The sequence below is a fragment of the Haemaphysalis longicornis genome, unplaced genomic scaffold, assembly GCF_048455015.1.
Source record: "Haemaphysalis longicornis isolate Haplotype H1 unplaced genomic scaffold, Haemaphysalis longicornis Haplotype H1 scaffold_8, whole genome shotgun sequence".
NCBI classification, from domain to species: domain Eukaryota; kingdom Metazoa; phylum Arthropoda; class Arachnida; order Ixodida; family Ixodidae; genus Haemaphysalis; species Haemaphysalis longicornis.
In genome coordinates, this window is record NW_027526445.1 from 46417367 (window position 1) to 46439345 (window position 21979).

Consider the following 21979-nt stretch of genomic DNA (forward strand, 5'->3'; position numbering starts at 1 on the left):
CGGGCGCGCTGCGCATATAACCGGTGTGCCGTTCTCCGGCGAAGCAACATCCACACTTGGCTCAAACACCGAGAGTCCACGCCGCTTTACAAGTACGCCAACGTCGTCATCGACTGGGACCGGCTTACGCAGTTCCCTCAACGTTATGCGCGCTATAAGACGCGGTCCCTTCGCCGCTCCGCCTATGCGTCGCATCTACACAGGGGTTCCCGCGAGGGGAGGTGGGAGTTTTAAATGCAGAGCATTTCATTAACTCACGATGTCACCCGCATTGTCCCGTCGTAGTCCGCACCGTCGTTGTCCGCACCCCTCCCCCTACACTATATAAAAGAAAATACTATCCGGCGCCAGGTTTCGATCCCTCGACCCTGCGGGCGGAACGCAACGTACGTGGTGCTCTACCCACTGCGCCACAGAGCCGACACAGAATGGGACGCTATGAACGCGCCTTATATCGTTGACTCATTCAAATTACTGATGACGAGCGCTCTCTCGTCAGCAGTTGCCACAAGTGCAACAACATTAACGTAACACAAACTACTTAACGTCGTGCGCCCCCGGAAATGCTCTGCATTTGATCGTGCCCCTCGCGAGGGGGATGTTTGACGCTACCTCTTGCAAGACCGAGTGCAACCGCCGAGAACAAGGTCCCACGAGCGGCGCGCGCGCCGTGGACTGGTGGCGCCATCTGTCAGCTGCGACGCGAACTACCATCAAGGCAATCAGAAAAGGGCCCATCTCCCCGCGAGGGGGACTCGAGTAAATGCTTCACATAGGGGGTGGGTGTATTGCGTTAACGTTTAGTGTTTGGGGAGTTGGTGGTAGTGAATGCGTTGAACTTGTATCAGCAGCTTCGTGACGTAGTTTGAATGAGTCAAGGACATAAGGCGCATTCATCGCTTTCATTCTGTGTTGGTTTTGTGGCGCAGTGGGAAGAGCACCATGTACCTCGCGTGCCGCCCACAGGTAGTGAATGCGTTGTATCAGCAGCTTCTTGACGTAGTTTGAATGAGTCAAGGATATAAGGCGCGTTCGTAGCCTTCCATTCTGTGTCGGCTTTGTGGCGCAGTGGGTAGAGCACCATGTACCTTGCGTTCCGCCCGCAGGGTCGTGGGATCGAAACCAGGCGCCGGTAAGTGTTATTTTAAATGCAGAGCATTTCAGTAACTCACGATGTCACCCGCGTTGACGTCCGTAGTCGTACTCCGCACCGTCGTCGTCCGCACCCCTCCCCCTGCACTATATAAAAACAGCGTTCTTTTGTAAAAGCCCAGTTTGTATTTCGCGCGTTCGGTTTTCTGACTGCCTGATGGTAGCTCGCGTCGCAGCTGACAGATGGCGCCACCAGTCCACAGCGCGCGCGCCGCTCGTGGGACCTTGTTCTCGGCGGTTGCACTCGGTCTTGCAAGAGGTAGCGTCAAACATCCCCCTCGCGAGGGGCACGATCAAATGCAGAGCATTTCCGGGGGCGCACAACGTTAAGTAGTTTGCGTTACGTTAATGTTGCACTTGTGGCAGCTGCTGACGAGAGAGCGCTCGTAATTCGTAATTTGAGAGAGTAATTTGAATGAGTCAAGGATATAAGGCACGCTCATAGCGTCCCATTCGGTGTCGGCTCTGTGGCGCAGTGGGTAGAGAACCATGTACATTGCGTTCCGCCCGCAGGGTCGAGGGATCGAAACCTGGCGCCGGATTGTATTTTCTTTTATATAGTGTAGGGGGAGGGGTGCGGACAACGACGGTGCGGACCACGACGGCACAACGCGGGTGACATCGTGAGTTACTGAAATGCTCTGCATTTAAAACCGAACACGCGAAATGCAAACTGGGCTTCAACAAAAGAACGCTGTTTTTATATTGGGTCTATTCGTTTCACCTGCACCGCGTGAACCAGTTCAGGCGGTGCCGCACCTCGCCGTTCGTTTCAGCGGTGCAGCTCGCGGCACCTGAACCGCACCGTTCGATTCACCGGTGGTGCCGACGGGTGCAGGACGGGTTCATGGCTTTGCCTGCACTCCCTGCCGAGGAGGTGCAGAAGCAGACGAAAAATGTGCAGGTCTGGTTCCGCCGATGGCGGAACCCGCTTTGCACCGCTGTGAACTGGTTCAAGAGGTGCAGGCTGAATCGAATAGACCCATAGTGTAGGGGGAGGGGTGCGGACAACGACGGTGCGGACTACGACTACGGACGTCAACGCGGGTGACATCGTGAGTTACTGAAATGCTCTGCATTTAAAATAATACTTACCGGCGCCTGGTTTCGATCCCTCGACCCTGCGGGCGGAACGCAATGTACATGGTGCTCTACCCACTGCGCCACAAAGCCGACACAGAATGGGAGGCTACGAACGCGCCTTATATCCTTGACTCATTCAAACTACGTCAAGAAGCTGCTGATACAACGCATTCACTACCACCAACTCCCCAAACACCAAACATTAACGCAATACACCCACCCCCTATGCGACGCATTTACTCGAGTCCCCCTCGCGGGGAGATGGGCCCAATTTTTTTTTTTCATGCTGGTTAGCTACGCAAAGATAAGTAATGCCAAAAGACCAGTAGTCCTTTGCCACAATTGGCTTAGCCTTTGGTTTTTAGGTATTTGTGCCAGTTTCCTAATTATGCTACTACTCCTTTGCAACATGATGCTGGCACATTTTACATGTAGCCTCCAATATATAATACATGCCACCAATGGCTACTGAGTGGTAAAAGTTCCTCTTTGGTTCACGTCTGGTGACTAGTGAGTGCTTCCGCGTAGTTCAGTAGAGAACAGCTTGGGGTGGCAAACATCGTCCTTCAAAAAAGAAAATGTTGGCAGGACTTCGCATTCTTATAAGTAGTACACGTGTTGTAGGCCCGATCCAGAGCAAAAGTTCTGGCTCGCCCATGCCCCTCGATTTCGCAGAAATCACGAGAACTTGCTACACAGGCTGTGACTTGGGGTAGCATTGACTGAAAGTATCCCCACCCAATCGGATGCGAGTAAAGACCGGACTGCCTTTTGTGTAGTTGTCCAGAGGCTATTGAACACTTGCTTAGCGTTTGCGCAAGGTATACTAGTGAGCGAAAGGACCCTGAGGGAGCATCACTGTGCTTGGAAGCTCGCCCTCTGTCCTAACAAAAGATTTTGTGCACGTGGGCTGACATAATCATGAACAGCCTACTCAGGTCCACTGCAGGACGAAGGCCTCTCCCATTGACCTCCAACCACTCCTGTCCTGCTGTGGTCCGAGTCCATTTTTTTTGCCTCCGAATTTCTCTATTTCATCCGTCCATTGGGTTCATGGCTTTTCCCTTCTTCTGTACCCATCTTTTGATATCGACTCTGCTACCGTAATTGTACACCGGTTGTCGGTTCGTCTCACGGATGTCCATTCCAAGTCCATTTCTTTTTCTTTATTCAAACTATGATATCTTTTACTCCAGTTTGCTCCCTGACCCACGATGCTCATCTCGTGTCCCTAAGTGGGCTAACACCAGGAAGCAAAGCCTAGCCGTTAAAGCCCTGCTTATAATCCTTGGCGACTCCTCTCCGGATTCTTGGCTCTCGGTTGCAAAAAAAGTTTAGCAGATGGTAGAATGATTTTTCATATATTTTTATTATATGGACGATAATCATGTGCTGAAAACTAAACTGTGAGAATCTGATTCGGCGCCCCGTTGCATGTGAGGCGTTCACTGGTGTCGTTTCATGCATGTACATCATTAGTCAATGTCACTGTCATTTCTCATATGCCATCTGTATTCAATTTCTCTCTTCGTCACCCACACCCTTGCCCCTGTAGGAAGAAGCTGACCTCTTCTTCTTTCAATAAACTCTCCCTCTCATGCTGGAAGCATTATGGAGATGGGGCACTTATGAAGAATTCATGCTGTACTTTAGCCTGCAGCTGTAACATATAAGCACACCCACTGTCAGTGGCAATTTAAGTGCAGACAAAATCATAGTGTTAAAGCACAAACGTTGTTGTTGCTTTCGATGAATGGCAACTAGTAGCAAGTGCCTCACCTGTACAGATAGAACGTAGACATCTGCCTTCGTGTCTGTATCAAATCCACGTCACTGTACTTTGCTTCAGTTAACCTAAGCCTTAAAATTTGCATTTCACGATTGTGCACGTTCTTGCATCATTTGTTGGAAACTGTACAAGGGTACATGTACACTCATTTCCCTTCCCACGTGTGCACGAACCCGTTGACAGCGTCGCTGTATGATCCTAGACATTCAAAGTTTGGAAAGAAACTATGAAAGAAACACGAATGCCACTTTCTTGCCAGGCATAGTTTCCAAGGCATCAGAAAATTACAACATTATGATAACAACGAAAAACCTATTAACTTACTACCTGATTCCTGCACTAGTGCATACTAGAATGTTCAACCATGTAATAAATAAAGTTAGCCCTCTGTATAAAAATTCCGAGTCTGTCTTGTGGTTGGTGATATGCATCCGCAAAGTTGGACCACAAATGTGTTGGTACACCAGCTCCTATTCCTAATCTATTTTTATTACTTTTGTTGAAAACATTATCTGCACAAACTCTGATAACACCCTTCTCCGAGCACAGGGATTATAAGCGCATAGGCATTTTCGTTTCTCACCCTACGTTAAAATAGAGCACAATGGACTTGAGAACAGTGCATTAGGATGTGTCAGGACCAAGTGCCTTGGGCATTATAAACACGCCACAGCCAAACAACGTCCCTATTAGATCCATCACACCAACTAGTTAAATCAGTGTCTGCAGTATAGTTACTTATGTGCTGGGTAGTACGCAATGCAGTAGCTACCTTAATCAAAGGTCCCTTTGAGCATTCTGGAAAAGGTAGCTTTGAGTAAATGAAGCAGCGACATTGAGCGTACTGCCAATCGATCTTTAATTATGTACAAGACGGTGAGACTCTTACACGTACACGCCAAGGCACATTTTCGTGGACGCACACTCAAGAAGGTGAGAAAAAATGTATGTGTGCAAAAGCACCAATGCCCATGCATAGTACATTTAAATAGGGTTTGCAAAAACAATACTGTTGGAACAATGCGACACATACAAGAACGTCATCTGGCCTGAAAGTCATTCGGAAGGAGACGAAACTGTACATGCAGACATAGCGAGAACCGGAGGGGAAAAACTGGCCACGTATCTGCTCGCTGTGCTGCAAATGCTGCCCCTGCAACGTAAAAGCCTCCCTTCTCTCTCGCTCCCATAGTTGAGGCCATGCTGATTTTCTCAATTCAATTCAATTCTTCCACGCTCGCACTGCTCACGCACGACTTGCCTTCTTTTTGTTTCTCAAACGCGTTTTCTTTTCCTTTGTTATCGTAAAAACCAGTCCAACGCGTATTCTTAGTTAAGAGAACGTTGCTTCTGTCGGTTATCTACTGACATCTTGCTGCAAACACGCCAGAGGTTCCTTTGGTGCTACATAAAGTGAACATGTATGACACAGGCCAGTCGTTTTTGTAGTTTAAAACAGTCTTGCCTGTATATACTTGTTGAAAACTTGTTTCACCTATTAACTGGGTGGATCAAGCGAGTCTCAGACCACAGGCAGACTGAAATTTTTTGCGTTTCGGCAACTTTTTTTGCATTTCTTGGGGATTAGGAACAACATCGACCTTGCTCAAAGATTGCACTTACGCACTCTGGCAGCACACGCAACGGTGAAATGAAGAAAAAAAGAAACTTCACTGGTAAGAACAAGGAAAAAGGAAATGAACGAGTGATAAGCACAATGGCACGTCACAACAAAAAGTTTCAAAAAATTGTTCCCGAAATTGCGAATCCAAATGTATGTCAGAAATACGCTATCTCCGTCAAGGGCTCTAAAAGCAAGGCTCAAAGTGGAAAAAGGCAAAACGCTGTTGCAAGCTTGTCTCTCGTGGAATGCATTGGAGAGGCGCTGGGTACAGACTAGACCCCATTGGGACATAGCACGTCACATTGGCAGTGTTGGGCGTTACAGCTTCGAGCGAAGGGAACCAAAACATTAAAAGTTTGGCAGTGTTCAAGCACGTGTGTGCCAGCAACTCGGAGCAAGACCGAAAATTAAAAAGAGCGAATTGTTACAAAATATAGACACAATACAAACAAACACAAGGAAAACCACTCAGGGGCACGCAATCGCAGACACACCTAATACTGCACTGACTACATTTACCGTTTTACCGTGGGAAAAGTACGCTATCGCACGAGTAAAAGCACTGGTTGTGTCTGGGACACAGGATCTAAATTACCAGCAAACTATTTGTAAAAACATGCGGGAAAACACGCAGGTAGATTACATGCACCGTAAGTATGGTCAGTTCAGCAACACAGAACAATACACTGTTTTTGCTAGGAACTTGTTCGGTATGATGCTCTTCAAGGCACAAACGGCTCCTTTAGGCAGAAGTGCACCGTCTAGTTAGCCTTTAGTTGAGATTAAGTCACAACACGGTTCTTGCATTTGCTATTTTAGAGCAACCGAGCAAATGTTGTCACAGTAGACAAGGTTGTCACAGTACATGTCACATGGAGGTTTTCACAGTAGATAAGACGACAAGATCTGCATTCCAGTTCATGGAGAAGATGAAAAAGAAGGCACTGACGTTAACATCTGCTATTTTACCTACTGTTGCTTCCTTCGTTTTTTTTAAATGATGGCAACATAGACAGCCCAGGAAAGTAGTGGAAGTCTGCATTTATATCATATCTGCCAGCCAAAGCTGATGACAGCATCTATGTAACTGGAACTTTTTGTTTTACATTTAGATTTTAATTCCAACTGCCTTGCTGAAAATAGCGGCTCCAGTTCGTTTATGTGCATACTTACTCGTTTCGTTTGTCCAGTCTTCATTTTTTGTTGACGCGGCCATCTTAATTCAAAACTCTCGTCACAAAATAGAAGAGCACCCAACAACCACACTACACTTGTGGCATGTGAACTTGTAGAAAGAGAAGAAACTACCTAAAACTCTTTCCTTTTGTTCTGTTGTGACATGAGGCATCGGTTGTCTAATGTCCCCCTGCTATAACAGGTCCCTCAGCACCTTACCCGAACCACTGCTACTAATTGCAGAGTCAAAATTATCGCGCATGAGGCGTGGGATATTGCACAGAAAGCCGTGAGGCTTCTAAAAAAAAAAAGGCCCTGTTGCGTTGATAAAAAAAATCCAGCCCATACAAAAAGACCGTGTTCTCAAAGGGTTACATACATCACACTGTGGCAGTGAACAAGACAACATGTACCGTTGGCCTCTTACAAGGTTTTGTGTTCCCTCGCAAGTGCGTCATACATAATGCAGAAATAAAGTCTATAAAAAATACAAAGAAGCGTTAATTGCTTGTAAAAAAATGACAGTCGTAACAATAACATTGGCTTTTAAAGCCGTTAGCAATACACCCACTTAGGCTTGGGTTTCGCCATTACCACACGATTACTTTTACCCTCGAGGCTGTTCGCATCCCCTGAAATTTGTGTGGAGATGCTGTTCGAGTCATCAAGCATGTTCTTCAATAGCACCATCCGCATGACAACATCGGCATAATGCATTAGAGTGAGTGTGCTTTGATTAATGCATCCGCAAGGCACGATGCTTCAAGAAACAAGCTGTCAACCACTGCTTGAGAAGAAGCAAAGGCAATGGCCACTGGGTAGAACATGAAATCGAAATGTCACATTGGCTTATGCGAGCTCGTTGGTTTTCTTAGGGCCATTCCCATTGGTAGAGCCATAAGCGGAGACATTTCTGTATCCATTTCCGTTGTTGTATCCATTGATGTAGCCATTTCCAAATACATTGCCATTGGTGAAGCTGTTGCCATAGCCGTTACTGTAGCCATTCCCGTTGCCATTGGCGTAGCCATTGGCGTAGCCATTGTGGCCATTGGCGTGGATCTGGCCAGCCAGCATGCAGGAACGACAGCAGAAGCGCGAGTAGTGCTTGTTGGTGCAGTAGCGAGCACGGACAATGAGATTGCAGTTTGCAAAGTTGGGGCTGTCGGTGCACGATTCCGGGACGTAGACATCTGCAAAACGGTCGGCATGTTATCAACTGAGGTCGAAGTGTAACCGCTCTTCACTAAAATTGGTGGCAGAAGTGAACTTTGGGCTCTGACAAAGCAGACGCATAAAAGTCGTTAATTAAAAAAGGTCGCGAGTCGAAAGCCTCAACGAATGGATCTACCCAAAGAAACAATGGAAGACACCCTACTCCAGATGTGGGCCTTTGCCGAAGAGGCACTCCTTGTGGGAAAGACCTAAGCGTGCAAATGTGGACTATCTTTCCTGCCTTTCGCTGCCCCTTTCCCTCTTTGGCCATAGAGCCATCCTTATGAAATAAATTTGCTCATTCGTTCAACTAAAAAGGTGGGAAGGCAAACAAGCAGTAAAAACTTCGAGTCAGCCCAAGGCTGTGAAATTTTTCACTAGAGACAGCAATCGTTGAGTCTAGGTCTTCCAGACCACAAAAGATATTTTTACCCCGCAGCTGCAGGTCTTCCAACTATTTGAAAATGATCACATACCTGAACCAACCTCAATCTGGGAAGTTCTGGTTCTTTAGATTGATTCGCGTCAAATTTACAGGGTTCTACCATAATCAAACGCTAAACTGAAAGCGCACATCTTAAAATTATTCTAATTCAATAGATTGAAAGTGGGCCATCGGGCAGAGTTGTGGAAACTTGCTGAACGCCTCGAAAGAAAACTTTGATCGGCCTAACAAATTATGGAAAGAAGAATGGTAGGAGTAACACTTGGAGACAGCGAAGAGGCATCTTGGACCAGGAAAGAAACTTGCGGGAAGACATCATAGCTCAAATTAAGGCGAAGGGTGGACTTTGGGCTGTATTTGTATTGCGAGCCAAGTGAGGACTGGTGGGTCTTTAGGGTGGCAGAGTGGCTACCCAGATTGAGAGGTAAGAAATTTTGGGGCAAAGAATTGACTCAGACAGGGCCGCCGTTTAGAAGCGGTTTAAGTTTATGGCAAAGGTCTACATCCTTCAGTAGACGTATAACATGTTCTAATTTCCCTTTCGACGGCTTCGCTGCCATCTTTGTGGACAGCGTGCCACATTAATCCCTGTTCTGATAACAGCAATGAAGCCGTGTAAAGGCAAATTGGAACACACCCATAAATACACCAATGGTGATTAAGTTGATGATGATGATGACAATGGCTACTGTTTAATTGGAAATAATTAGGACGCTTTCGTAAAGACTCCAAACTGCCGGGATCATTTATTAATTGATCTACCTCACAAAGCTGAAGAACATTGGACCCATCAACTAAAATTACTGCGAGTTTGCCCGCACAACATTAATGCTTTGATAACAGGTTAGTAAACCTCATTCAAAAAGATCACTTGAACCACTTGTAATAAAAATGTGCTTGACTGAAGTGGTTAGAACCAGTTGTGCCACTGAGAAAGACAGAGAGAGCACACTTTCATTTCCTCAAAGGGGCAACCGAGTCTCACCATCCATGATGACGTGGATTGCAACGGACTCGTTGCTGTGGCCGTTGTCCGCCTGGCACACGTACTCGCCGCCATCGGTCACAGCCGCGGACGCGATGAACAGCGTGTGGTTCTCCATGAGCACGCGGTGGCCGTCAGTCTCCACCTTGGCGCCGTCATGCAACCAGGAAACCCGCGGCTCCGGTGCGCCCGTCACGTAGCAGTCCAGCTGGAGCGGCGCTCCGACGGCATTCTCGGCGGTCGCCATGACGACGTCCACCGTCACGACCTCTGTGGATAGGAACGGAAAGGCCAAGCGAGACAGTTTACACTCGTCACAGTGGTCAGGCTCAGCATCTTAAATGTGACACTGGTCTTCAAAAATGACGCATGTCACGCACCGCTGACTGGTGCACTGGCCTTTAGCTCACACTGCGACTGTCCCTCTACATACTATGGGTCCTACATACAAATGTGACAACCTAGTGTCTCAATGCTGTCGTCAGCATTGAAAAAAAATGACTGATGATGGCAACAGGCTGTAACACATGTACATATACGTACAGTCATGGATGAATAAAACGAGAACACGAAAAAACGAACCAGAACACACAAACACCAGGATTTCCTTCCGTGCAAGTGAAATTGTCGCGCGTCTTTATTACAGTCAAAACTTGTCTTTCCAAATATGCCACTATTTCATCTTCACTATCCATGTTGTTTGATTTTGTCACGTTCTGGTTCACATTTTCGTGTTCCCATTTCATTTGTCGATGAATGTACATCCCATGATCATTATCAGTTGGAATGCGGTCAGATGTCATGAGTCGGACAAGGTGCAAATGTGAGGAGCGGAACTGTGATTTGCAGCTCACAAAAGACAGCTTGTTACGCACACGCATAGACAGATAGATGCCTGAAATTCGTGGACGTGTTTCCCAGTAATGTTCCTAGCACCAAAACACCCTATACTAGTCAGATTCTGTGCTCTGCCTCGTTCTTGCTGAAGAGAAATACTGCCACTCGTCATTAAGAAACAGGCAGCGCAGGAAATAATAACATATGTAGCGCCAGCCTAGATGTGAGCCCCCTGGCTCCGTAGTCGACAAGCAAGTAAAAGAGGACGTAACAGAAAAGTTGGCACACACTGTACGCCTGGTAGTGATACTTGAGACGTGACCGATCACCCCTAAGCCCACTGTGATGGCGAAGGAGTGACATGCCGACGGAAGCATTCACTCCGAGCAACAAGTGCAGCACCAGGAGTGAGCAGTGCAGTGCTGTAATTGCTCCCCCATTCTCATTTCTTGCCGAGTTAAGCACTTTGCAATGTCATAGGCAGGCAGATAGACAGTGCAAGGATTGCAACTCACTTGAGCGTAACACGCAAGCAAGAGGAGACGAGGCCAACTTTAAGCATGTGTATAAGCAATATCAAGTACGGTAACACGCTGCAACTGGTGCAGTCGAAAGTCATAACAAGTGCAATTCTTCATTGGATCATGCTCAGGGAAACACTGGTGAAACCACAACAACACTGATTTCTCGCAAGGAAATTCTCGACGTGTATGACTTGTAATTTGAAGCCTCAAGGAAATGCAGCTCATCAAAGTGGAGGGAAACTCATTTTATTCAAACATGCGTGACCAAACGATGCCCAGGGTGTGTTGGAGGGCCCGCTTGTGTCAGGTGGCTCCACACACGCACATACACACTCTTGCCTTTTGAGTCGCGGCGAATTCGTTATGCCAAGCTTACAGTGGGAAGAGGCACCTGCTACACCAGAACCTCGCACAACTTTGAAAGCGTCGGTATGTGAACATAATGGCTGACTCCCTCTCTCTGATGCATCCATTCCGAGTAGTATTAGGAAAGTACGCGCACAGAGTTTCACTTACCATCCCGTGACGTAACAACGAACTGTTACAAGTTACTGATGCTTATAAAATGCACTTTACAGTTCTTGTTATTTTTGTTCATTCCGGTATTCATAGCTGCTGAACATCTTTGACGCATGTGATGTCTTTCTCCAGTTGTCACTGTGGAGTAGCAAACCCGAGATAAGCAGGGTTGATTTCTTTTGTTCACATCGAAGCTCCCTCTCTCTTTCTCCGCCCTCTCCCCCTTTCTCTCACCCTCTCATTCCAGCTCCCTATCTCTTTCCATCAGATCACAACTTGTTGACCACACTCTCTCTGTCATTGAAGCTCCTAATCTTTCTCTTGCTTTTACTTGCTTGGCATGGCTAACTTCCCTTTCAGCGCTGGAGCAACAAACTGAGAAGAAAAAAAGATGCTGCTCTTCTAGTTTTGTCGCAGTTGATAGATGGAAAAATATTCACGTTTTTTATAGTCTTTCCCCATTTTTTTTTTTGCTTGCTGAAAGTTAATAACGTATACCACCAATGACCACAACTACACTTTTATGTCAGCCATTCTAATCTAACTGTTACTTTCAGAGCAGGGGCCTAGAGGATACCATACCGTATTTTCGCGCGTATAACCCACTCCTACATATAATCCGCACCCCCACTTTCAGCCCACCGGAAAAGAAAAAAAAATCCTTGCGTATTGTCCGCACATCTGATTCAGGAAAGGCTGCACTAAGGCTACTGCTCAAGCAACACATCAAATAAATATGTAGACAGAAAAAGCGTTTCTTTAGCAAGTAGAATACACTGACTGCAAGGCGAAAGTCACAATTCCCTCAGTGTCACTGCTCTCACTAGAGCTATCACTTGAGCCACAGTCCTCACTGTTGTACACAAGGTCACCTTCATTTCACAATGAGCATTGCCGTGAAGCTGCACTAAAGGAAAAACCCTGCGTATTATCCGCACCGCTACTCTGCCACTGAAATTTTCGCATTTTCGGTGAGGGTTATACGTGCTAAAATACGGTATTTACTCGATTGTAACGAGTTTTTTTGTCCTAAATTTGACTACCTGAAGTCGACCCTCACGTTACAACCGAATACCGATGTACCGAAATTTCTTTCTGGATGCAGTGAAAAGTCACCCCTCAACGTTACAATTGTGGTTGCATTACAATCGAGTAAATACGGTATCTATTTGTCTATATGGTAGGAAGTTGATGTCCATTGACGCCTGCAGGATAGAGCAGAGCGTATGGTTTTGAACTACTCAAACCTTACTTTTGAACTGGACATTTCCAAGCTTTATTCCTAACTGCTCACCGAGTTCAGCGAATGAATGCACAAGCAGCTTAGCCCACCTTGATAAGGGCGTCAGTTTAGTTTGTTGACACAGAGGGGCGTGCACCGGGCTTTGAAAAATCTTTTATTACTGTTGTACGCTGCATCTTCAATGGGCATGTCCAACGCAGCCACGGCAGACTTGAGTTGACGTGCTAGTCCCAAAACGGTGGACAATGGTGGCGCCTTGAAGTCCATTCATGTTGCAATGTGCTTCCACAGACCGACGAACTGCTAGCGCTCCATCTTGCCCCGTAGTCATTCTCTACGACAACGCTTCAAAAGTTGTCCCAGCTCACTCGAGAAGCATGAACCGTGTAAGCTCTCGAGAAAACAGGGACATTTGTTGAGCTGGTCAGAAAATGCAGGCATGAATACCTATCAGGGTGCTCTCATTGTGTGGCCAATCCTTTTAAACACCAGTGTTCAGCCCCTTTCCTCGCATCAGAAAAAAAAAAAAAAAAACGACTGGGTCTGCCTATTTGTGCAAGATGCACACGTACGCAGTTGCTTTAACAGTACTAACAGCGACAAAGAAGGCAAAGCTGTACAAGAAATAGGAATGTTTATTATGGAGTTGGAAGATCGAAGCCTCTCCTCATCTCTTCCTCTCTCTCGATTTCACCAGCCACTACTTCCACGATGAGCTCTCGACACAGCACAAAAGCTGGGCTATAAAGTTAAACACAGATATGTTATGCACGTGTTATGATAAAGCTTGCGCACGTATGTATGTATGTACAAATACTTCGACGAATACCCAACAAATCTCTTTATAGGTCTCTGGCAGCCTCAGCTGTAGTGTGCAAATGCACGCAGGTGACAGACTGCACGTCGAGCTGTTACTTACATTTCGCAGTTTTACACTTGGCAAGCTTAAGCAATCGATGCTGGGGTCACCACCTGTTTCGACGCAATCCCTTTCTCTTACATAAATTAATAAGTGGCTGCAGTGACCTCTAGCACTTCAGACGCGTTACGCTTGGCACCTGTATCGTTAAGTGCTTAATAGTTGCGCGTAACTCGTGAGGGCGCAACTGCGTGTCTGTCTTGAAAAACTGTGGGCCTCTGATTTTCAGTCCCAGACCGTCCATGGACTGCCCGGGGTGCAACTTGGCGTTTAATTATCTTGTGTATTCCTACGGGACTTCCAGTCCAAAGGCAGTCTGCAGACTGCTCATGGGCTATGCAGGACTGCAGGACTACTAGATCGAGGACGCCCTGTAGCTACCTAAAAAAAAAAAAAAAAAACGCTTGCCTAAAAACCCCAATGACACTTTTTTGCCCACCTCCACATTTTAACAAATGCGAAATCTCTACTGGCACATCTTTCTTTTCCCATTCTCACCGACTTTCTAGTGGAATGCACTGACTGCAGCCTGTTACATTGCACGTCTCGACACTTACAAGGTTACACACGGAGTAAAAGGTAACGAGAAGGGATTAATGTATCGGTGCTATCCCTTTTGACCTAACTCACCCCCCACCCTCCACCCTTTCCCTGCCCTCACGGCGCAGCACTACGCACCGTTGCCGGTCAGGTACACTTTGCGACCCCGACGCCGCGACCCCTCCGAGCGGTCTCGGGAGCTGTGGTGACCCCGCCGCCTCCTCCTCCCCTCCGACCTGGAGGGGGAGAGGGGCAGCACGGAGAGGGAGACCTTCCAGACGGCTGGGTCCCCGTGGTAGTTGTACGCGCGGCACATGTAGATGCCCTCGTCCTCCAGGGTGACGTTGCGGATGGCCAGCGTGAAGTCGCCCAGGGTGGAATAACGGACACTGCGCTGGGGCAGCTGCTTGCGCCCGTGGTACCACTGCACGACGGGGCGCGGGAAGCCCACCGCTATGCAGGCCAGCCGCGCAGTCTCCGACACTCGCACGCTCACCAGGGCGTCTGAGGGCCTGATGGTGGCCGGCACTGGGGTGGGTGGGCCGTGCGTCCGCATGCGGTGTTTGAGGGGGGTGGAGGGAGTTGTGTGTCCATGCAATGGTAGGGGGAGGGGTGGTTAGGAGGCGAGGGAAACAGGAGGAGAGAGAGAAGATGCATGCGGGGTTAGTTCTTGATGCACTCGGAAGGACAGGGGAGTTATGTAACCCACGAAATGGTTTGCCCAGCATGAAAAGCCAGAGCCAGACATATTGTACGGTATCATCATCATCATAATCATCATCATCATCATCAACATCATCACCAGCCTATCTATGCCCACTGCAGGGCAAAGGCCTCTCCCATTATTCTCCAATTACCCCGGTCCTGTGCCAACTGTGACCAATTTGTCCCCGCAAACTTCTTGACCTCACCTGCCCATCTGACATTCTGCCGCCCCCTGCCACGCTTGCCTTCTCTAGGGATCCACTCTGTTACCCTTAATGACCAACGGTTATCTTGCCTTCGCATTACATGCCCCTGCCCACGTCCATATCGTCTTCTTAATTTGTACTAGTATGTCCTTAATAATTACAGTATAGTACATTCTATATTGAAATAACATCTACGATTGACATGCGGAATGCACTGTGAGTGCAGAGCATTCTCAAGGGGATTCTCATGTTGTCTGATTAGAGAAATAGTTCAAAATTATTAAACCTTGTACACTACATATATCTGGGTTCGACTATACAAAGCGTTGCAAGCTGACATTATTTAGCATTTTGTTACAGTCCAAAGGCGGCATGTGCAAAAACAACCATTGAAAGTTAGCGAGGGCACTGAGCAAAAGATTTTGAAGAAATTTTGATTTTACGCCGTGTTAGTGAGATATAATTAATCGATACTAAATTCGCGAGGAGTGATAAGTGACTGGGGTTGACCATGATTGGTGAGTATGTGTAACTCAGCTTGGCATACAGCTCCATGTGAAACCATGCAACAATGGCGAAAAGGAGCATGCTCGCTGGGCGCAGTTAGGCTTAAGATAAAGCAGGGCGGTAGAGCGCTTGTTTGGATTCAATAACAGTTGGCCAGCTTTCATTATGTTTAAACCTAACTTATACTTTACGCATTTGAATTCTTTCGAGGTCTATGTTTTGCTTGGTGTCATGCGTCTTTCTAAGGCAAAAGAAAAATTTCATCACTCAAGCTGTTCGATTCCCACTGGTATTTGATCTGCTAGCGTGCTTACAATAGCATTTTTGCTGTGATCCACATTTATATCCAGCTAAACATGCACACATTTCTTGTCGACTCCACTTGGCTGGTAAACGTAGCCTTGATAAGCAATGCTGCCCGTTAAAAGATGCTCAGCAATACCCCTGTCATACCGTGTTATAACCAAGGCAAAGGATATTGACAAGTGATGGATATAGACAATTAATTGATAGACGCTAAAATTAACGGGTAACAACCTACTCCTTAAATCCTTAGCAATGTCAGCAATAGAGTCTGATTATACTGGAGTCTTGTTTATACAGAGTAACTCCAGCTGTCCCACACAACTTTTTCCTTGTGATGTTTTGCTGAAGCTTGCAACTGGAACGGTAGGCCAGTCGTTGTGCGAAATATGTTCCACGATACTGTCAGGATTTTGAATCAGGTGGAACGGCGCGGTCATAATTTGGCCTGCAACCAGCCCAGCCCTAATCTACAAAGTAGCACAAACACTTCATGCTAGGCCTTTCCCGTACCAGTAGGTAACTGCCACGGCGCATGCATTTACACGTTTGTGCGCAGCCACGATGCCCAAACATGCACTTATTGTTAGCAGCGGTGCAAAAGTCAAACAGAGGGCACGGTGGTTTCCACAGAGACAGCGTTCAAGCACAGTTGTGACAGCACTGCCGCTCCACACCTGCCGATCCACATCACACCATGCTCCGAATAGAACTGTAAGCGAAGATAAAGAGCTCCGAAGTGACAGGCTTATTGGGATGTCAAAGGGGGCGCATTCAAGGAGAGGGGATGTGTGAACCCACGGATTGTGTGTGTGCAGGCTGCAGAGGTCGCCACAACGCAGAAACGACGACTTCGGGGTCGGACTGATGCCAGCAATGAATGTTAGGTGGTCCACACTCTCTTGCACGTGTAGGGAGACCAGTTTCTGGATACGATTTCGTCCCGAACGAAATTTGGCGAAATACGACTTGGTTGCTGGCCAGTTGGCTCATTACAGAACTAAGTACTGCACGAGACGAGAATGAACATAAAAAGAAGACGGGATGAGCCATCTCTGTCTTGTCTCCGTCCTCGTCTTTCGCGCAGTATTTATTTCTTCAACCGAAATTCGAAAAGTTTAATGCAACACTGTTATTATTGGTGGTGTGCAAGCTTGCAACAAAAGAAAATTCGGGTCACCCTGCACATATTGAACAGTTTCCACCATTAAAAGAAACCGCACTAAACAAGGACCAACGAAGGGAAAGAACACGCAGACACAGAATGCCGGCCCTTGTTTGGCACTGTTTTGTCACCATATGATGCAGAAGCAACCAGCCCAGGTTAGGCACTGGCACCTTACAATTAAGTGACAGAACTCACCGTAGACGACGAGGTTGGTGACGTGGGAGACCGTGCGGTGGCCGTCGCCGGCCGTGCAGCGGTAGGGGCCCGCATCATCGCCCGACAGCTGCGAGATGTGGAGCGAGTGGTCGACGAGGATTTTGAAGCGGCCCTCGTTGCTCTCGACCGACTCGTCCCGGAAGGTCCACGACACGTGCACGATGGGGAACGGCCGGTCCAGGCAGGGCAGCGTCACGTCCGAGCCCGCGTTGGCCGTCACCTCGGGCTTGGCCTGGACCGCCTCCGAGTGACCACCACCATTGCGGTGGTGGCCGGGGGGCTGAGAGGGCTGGTGGTGCGGGGTGGTGAGTGCTGCCGCAGGTGCGCGAAGGAGAAAGTTCGGCATTAGTTCCCCTTTTGAAGGAATTGGTGAAAACACAGGACTGTTGATGGCAGGTGACCTTTATAAACACACAAAAACTATCACAGTACACCTGTACTATCGAAGCACGCCTATACTTTATTTACAGCAAAGCTGAATAATTAATTAAGGTGGTAATTAATGTCCATCTATCTATGCGATGCGTTGGCGTGAAAAAGTTTTCATCTACCGTTTCACACGAATGCTCTCTGTCTCTCAATCTAATGTAGATATACTGAAAATATAAAGACCCCACTGAAATTGGCCTCTAAGATGACTCTAACATGGTGCCACGTTTCGTAGAGTTTTCACAATTACATAGTTCGCAATGACGTTGTAATTATTGTGGAATTCCCGTGTACTGTCAATACATGCGTGGCTTCTATGGGAGGCAAACAGACAGCCTTATGTTTGTCTGCTACTATAAAACTCTAGTCCGTCCAAGTTTCATTCAGCTAATTAACTATGAAGTATGCTTAATTACAGACATGTTTGGTTGTGAGCATGGGTGCATCGATTGATGTAAAACACACCACATCATTGCTACTCATCTTTCTCCGCAGAGTAGAAGGGCTGAGGAATTTTTTTGAGTGATACGGTAAACTGGCACACACTTATGTTTTTGAAAATGAGTTGATTAGATAGGTACAAGTCACAGAGATTACAAAAAAGTGGCTTTATAAATGCAGTTTGTCAGTTTGTAAGAAGTTTGTAAAGAAGTCTGATAACTGATTAGGCAGTGACCGCGGTCTCACCTTCGGTCGTTGGCTCAGCAGTCAAAATGGGTGCCTGTGTTGCTGTCGATATCAGGGCAGCGGTGACTTCTGCGAAAAAGAGTTGCCACAACATGAAAAGCTTTGTTTGCAATGAGCACCAAGGCAGCAAAGTGAACCTCTGATTAAAATAACTTCCCACGTCTGGAGTGTCAAATAAATAGCAATCTGTGGATATAAAAACACCTGGCAAACTACAGCAGGAAAGAAAGTAAGAGAGTTCATCAGGAACTAATTTTGTAACCAAACTCAATTTATGAGCACGATGAACCTTTCTTATGAACCTTTCTTAACCTTTATTAATTACCACCTTAATTAATTATTCAGCTTTGCTGTAAATAAAGTATAGGCGTGCTTCGATAGTACAGGTGTACTGTGATAGTTTCTGTGGGTGCCTTCAGACTGTACTGATGTTTATGCCATTACCTATACAGTTAAACCTCGATGTAACGAAGTCGGTAAAATTCGTAATTTACTTCGTTACATTGAAATTTCGCTACATTGAAATTCGCGGTTATAATGAAGTGTTCATCCCGTGAAGCGTTTCCTTAAAAAGAAAACGTGGCGCGCATACACGGCCGGCGCACTGTTTCTGTTTCTATCGGTGCTTAATCGTCTACGCGGGCATCAGCGTGATCCGCATGGAGCGTTTTCTTCCCGCAAAAACGCGCCCCGCAAGCCACAGGCGCGCTGACGCAGCCGCGGAGACCACCCGCGCGATGCGGGTAGCTCCAGCGACCGATTCTAACCGCTCGCTGAAACGCAACTCGAGGGGCAAACGAGAGGGGTATGCGAGAAAAAAAAGCGGATAACGTGGGCGAAATTTTCACTGTAAAACGCCATACACGCCGCTTACGAGAGCGCCCATCAAATATCCTTCGCGGCGGCCTTATCGTCTAGCCAGCCAGCATCCCCGAGCGCTTCGAAGCTCCCGCCGTAGGGTGCGCGCCTCCCCATTGGCGAAACCATGGCGAAACTGCTCAGGCTCCTCCCACCGCTGCGCGCAGCGCGAGTCACTTCCCGCCGCCGGCACGCAATCGCGGACGCCGGTGTGAAAAAAAAAACGCGCGTGCAAGGCTCATAAAGATTCACAAACGCTTGCTGGGACGACGAAACCCAACAAGCATGAGCGAACTTGAACGAAGTGCAAAGCGGCGGCTTGCGGCGGCGGCGGCGGCAACGCCAGCGGCGAGTAGGCTTACCACCGCGGAGGATATTTGATGGGCGCTTTCGTAAGCGGCGCGTGTCACGTTTTACAATGAAAATTTCGCCCACGTTATCCGCTTTTTTTCTCGCACGCCCCTCTCATATGCCCCTCGAGTTGCGTTTCAGCGAGAGGTTAGAAGCGATCGCAGGAGCTACCCGCATCGCGCGGGTGGTCTCCGCGGCGGCGTCAGCGCGCCTGTGGCTTGCGGAGCGCGTTTTGCGTTTTTGCAGGGAGAAAACGCTGCGTGCGGTTCACGCTGATGCCGATTAAGCAGTAGACGATTAAGCTCCGACAGAAACAGTGCGCCAGCCGTGTATGCACGCCACGCAGTTTGTAGGCAAGGGACTTAATCAAAGACTCCGTGGCTGGCTGCATCCGCGGCATTGGGCGACCCGTGTCGCCGTTCGCGTTTTATTGGGACCCCATTTCGGCGCTTGCGTCTCCCAAAATCTACTTCTACAACTTAAATATCGTGCCTCGTTCTCCATGAAACTTCGTTACATTGAAATTCCGGCAAATGGGACTTCGTTACACAGAGGGTGAAAATACATGGTGTGCATACACTTGAAGTTACAAAAAATTCCGTGGTTCGTTACATCGAGGGTTTCGTTACATTGAAGTTCGTTACATCGAGGTTTAACTGTAAAATATTTCGACATTATTATGATCTACTCTGCAAGCAATTCATGCTACTCAGTCAGAGCAAAGAAAGTTTCATTACTATCCACTCAGCTTTACCTTTCTGTCAGTTGCATAAGCTCTAAAATGCTTTAGTTGAGTTACAGAAAAGCAAGCTCTCTATTACTCATAAAACATTCTAACATTCACCAGCTTTGCAAGCCTTCCCCTCTACTTCGTCGGAGAACAGAAAGTTATATTTCTTTTCTCTCAGCTTTACTTTTCCATTGCAGACATTGTCGTAACTACCGTATTTACCCGATTCTAACGCGCACCCGGTTTTCCTGGCAAAAAAAAAACAAAACGAAAAAACTTGCACCTCCGACTGTAACGCGCACAGGACTTTGTGAACAAGACAAACGAATGCGAGAGAAACGGGCGATTTATTTCCCGAAGTAATCTCACTCCTCTCGCTCCTTGTCGCTCTCCGCTGACCACAACATCTCGGCCTTGGTGCCTTGAAGCGCGTTCGCGATGCCACACTTCTGAACGAACGTTCAACCATGGTCGATGGGATCGTGGCCCACGCCTCGCACGCCCACCCCGAGAGCTTCTCCAGAGGCACACGCTTCAGCCGACCGCTCGTTTTGAACACGTGGGAGCTGCTGCTGACATTGCTCTTATCAAGCGCGCAAGTGAAACGATTTGACGATTTGTGTGAACGCCGATAGAAAACCCTAGGCGCCTAGGCTTGCTGCATCCGAAAAATCGTTGCTAAAAGCTTTGGCGCCATCTTGAGATGGCGATGGCGACGGGTGGGACGAAATTTCCGCTATTTCGGCAGTTTCGGTTTTGTATCCGATTCTAACGCGCATGCGGTTTTTCGGCCTATTTTTTGCGAAAAAAAGTGCGCGTTAGAATCGGGTGAATACGGTAACCCTTTTACTTGAGTTACAAAAAAATGAAGCTCTATTTTTTATTTTATTTTCATTTTTTCTAGGGATGGGCGAATATAGATTTTGAGGTTCGAAGCGAATTCGAAGCGAATAGTGATTTGGTCGAATAATTTCGAATCGAATAGTTCGAATAGTAGTACACATTGCAAATCACAAAGACAAATGAGCAACTTGTGACCTGACTAATGTACACAATTTTTTCTAATAATTAGAACTCACGTAGGCACCGCATTGTGTAAAACTATGTTGAACATTAATTGCAAAATCTTACACACAGCTTTCCTTTGCTGTATTCACAAGTTTTCATGAAGAAATGCCTGTTGCGCCACATGCTCTAGCCTACTAGCAGTTTCCGCCGGCTGCTCATTCACAACTTTAAGCGCCGCCTAGAAACTCGCAGAGTTAAGCGCCGCCTAGAAGCTCCGCTAAAAAAAGAAGTATTGTAGCCACTAGTATCCTCGGCCGTAGCCAAGCAAAGCGCAAGTGTACAGTGTACTAGAACTAGTACACTAGAAATACTAGAACTAGTACACTAGAAATACTAGAACTAGTACACTGTAGCAAGTGGCTGGCCGCCATTTTGAATAGGCTCGCTTAGTGCGGCGTACTGCCGCGCTGTGCGAGCCTATTCAAAATGGCGGCATGCCTATTCAAAATGGCGGCCTGTACAAGTCTGCTGGCTTGGTGCCGCTATGTTCGGAGCGGTGTCGTTTCAGTGCCGCCTTTTTTTTTTAACCTAAAGTGTGCTGGCGGCCGAGAGCTTCGTCGAACCTCTAGGCAAGGCAGCAATTCGGCAGTGCCGGCACTGATAATAGAAATGTCCGTGTCGGCGGGTCTTGAGCCAAGCCTGGGTTAACTCTCGGAAAGCTTGACCGAAAAGCTTGGCTTTTAGCTGCCTATTCGGGAGC

General features: G+C 47.4%; 1 protein-coding gene across 3 annotated transcripts in view; it reads right to left on the bottom strand.

The window, feature by feature from the left end:
- Positions 1-4866: 4866 nt before the first annotated feature.
- Positions 4867-21979, bottom strand: part of LOC144150127 (papilin-like) — a 247241-nt gene continuing 230128 nt past the window's right edge. For all 3 annotated transcript variants that reach the window (XM_077681954.1, XM_077681955.1, XM_077681953.1), the window contains 5 exons: positions 18273-18341; positions 17136-17468; positions 14190-14579; positions 9470-9739; positions 4867-8017 (listed from right to left, as the gene is read on the bottom strand). In XM_077681954.1, coding sequence (XP_077538080.1) covers positions 7674-8017; positions 9470-9739; positions 14190-14579; positions 17136-17468; positions 18273-18341 — 1406 coding nt within the window. In that variant the 3' untranslated portion in view covers positions 4867-7673. The remainder of the gene's footprint in view (positions 8018-9469; positions 9740-14189; positions 14580-17135; positions 17469-18272; positions 18342-21979) is intronic.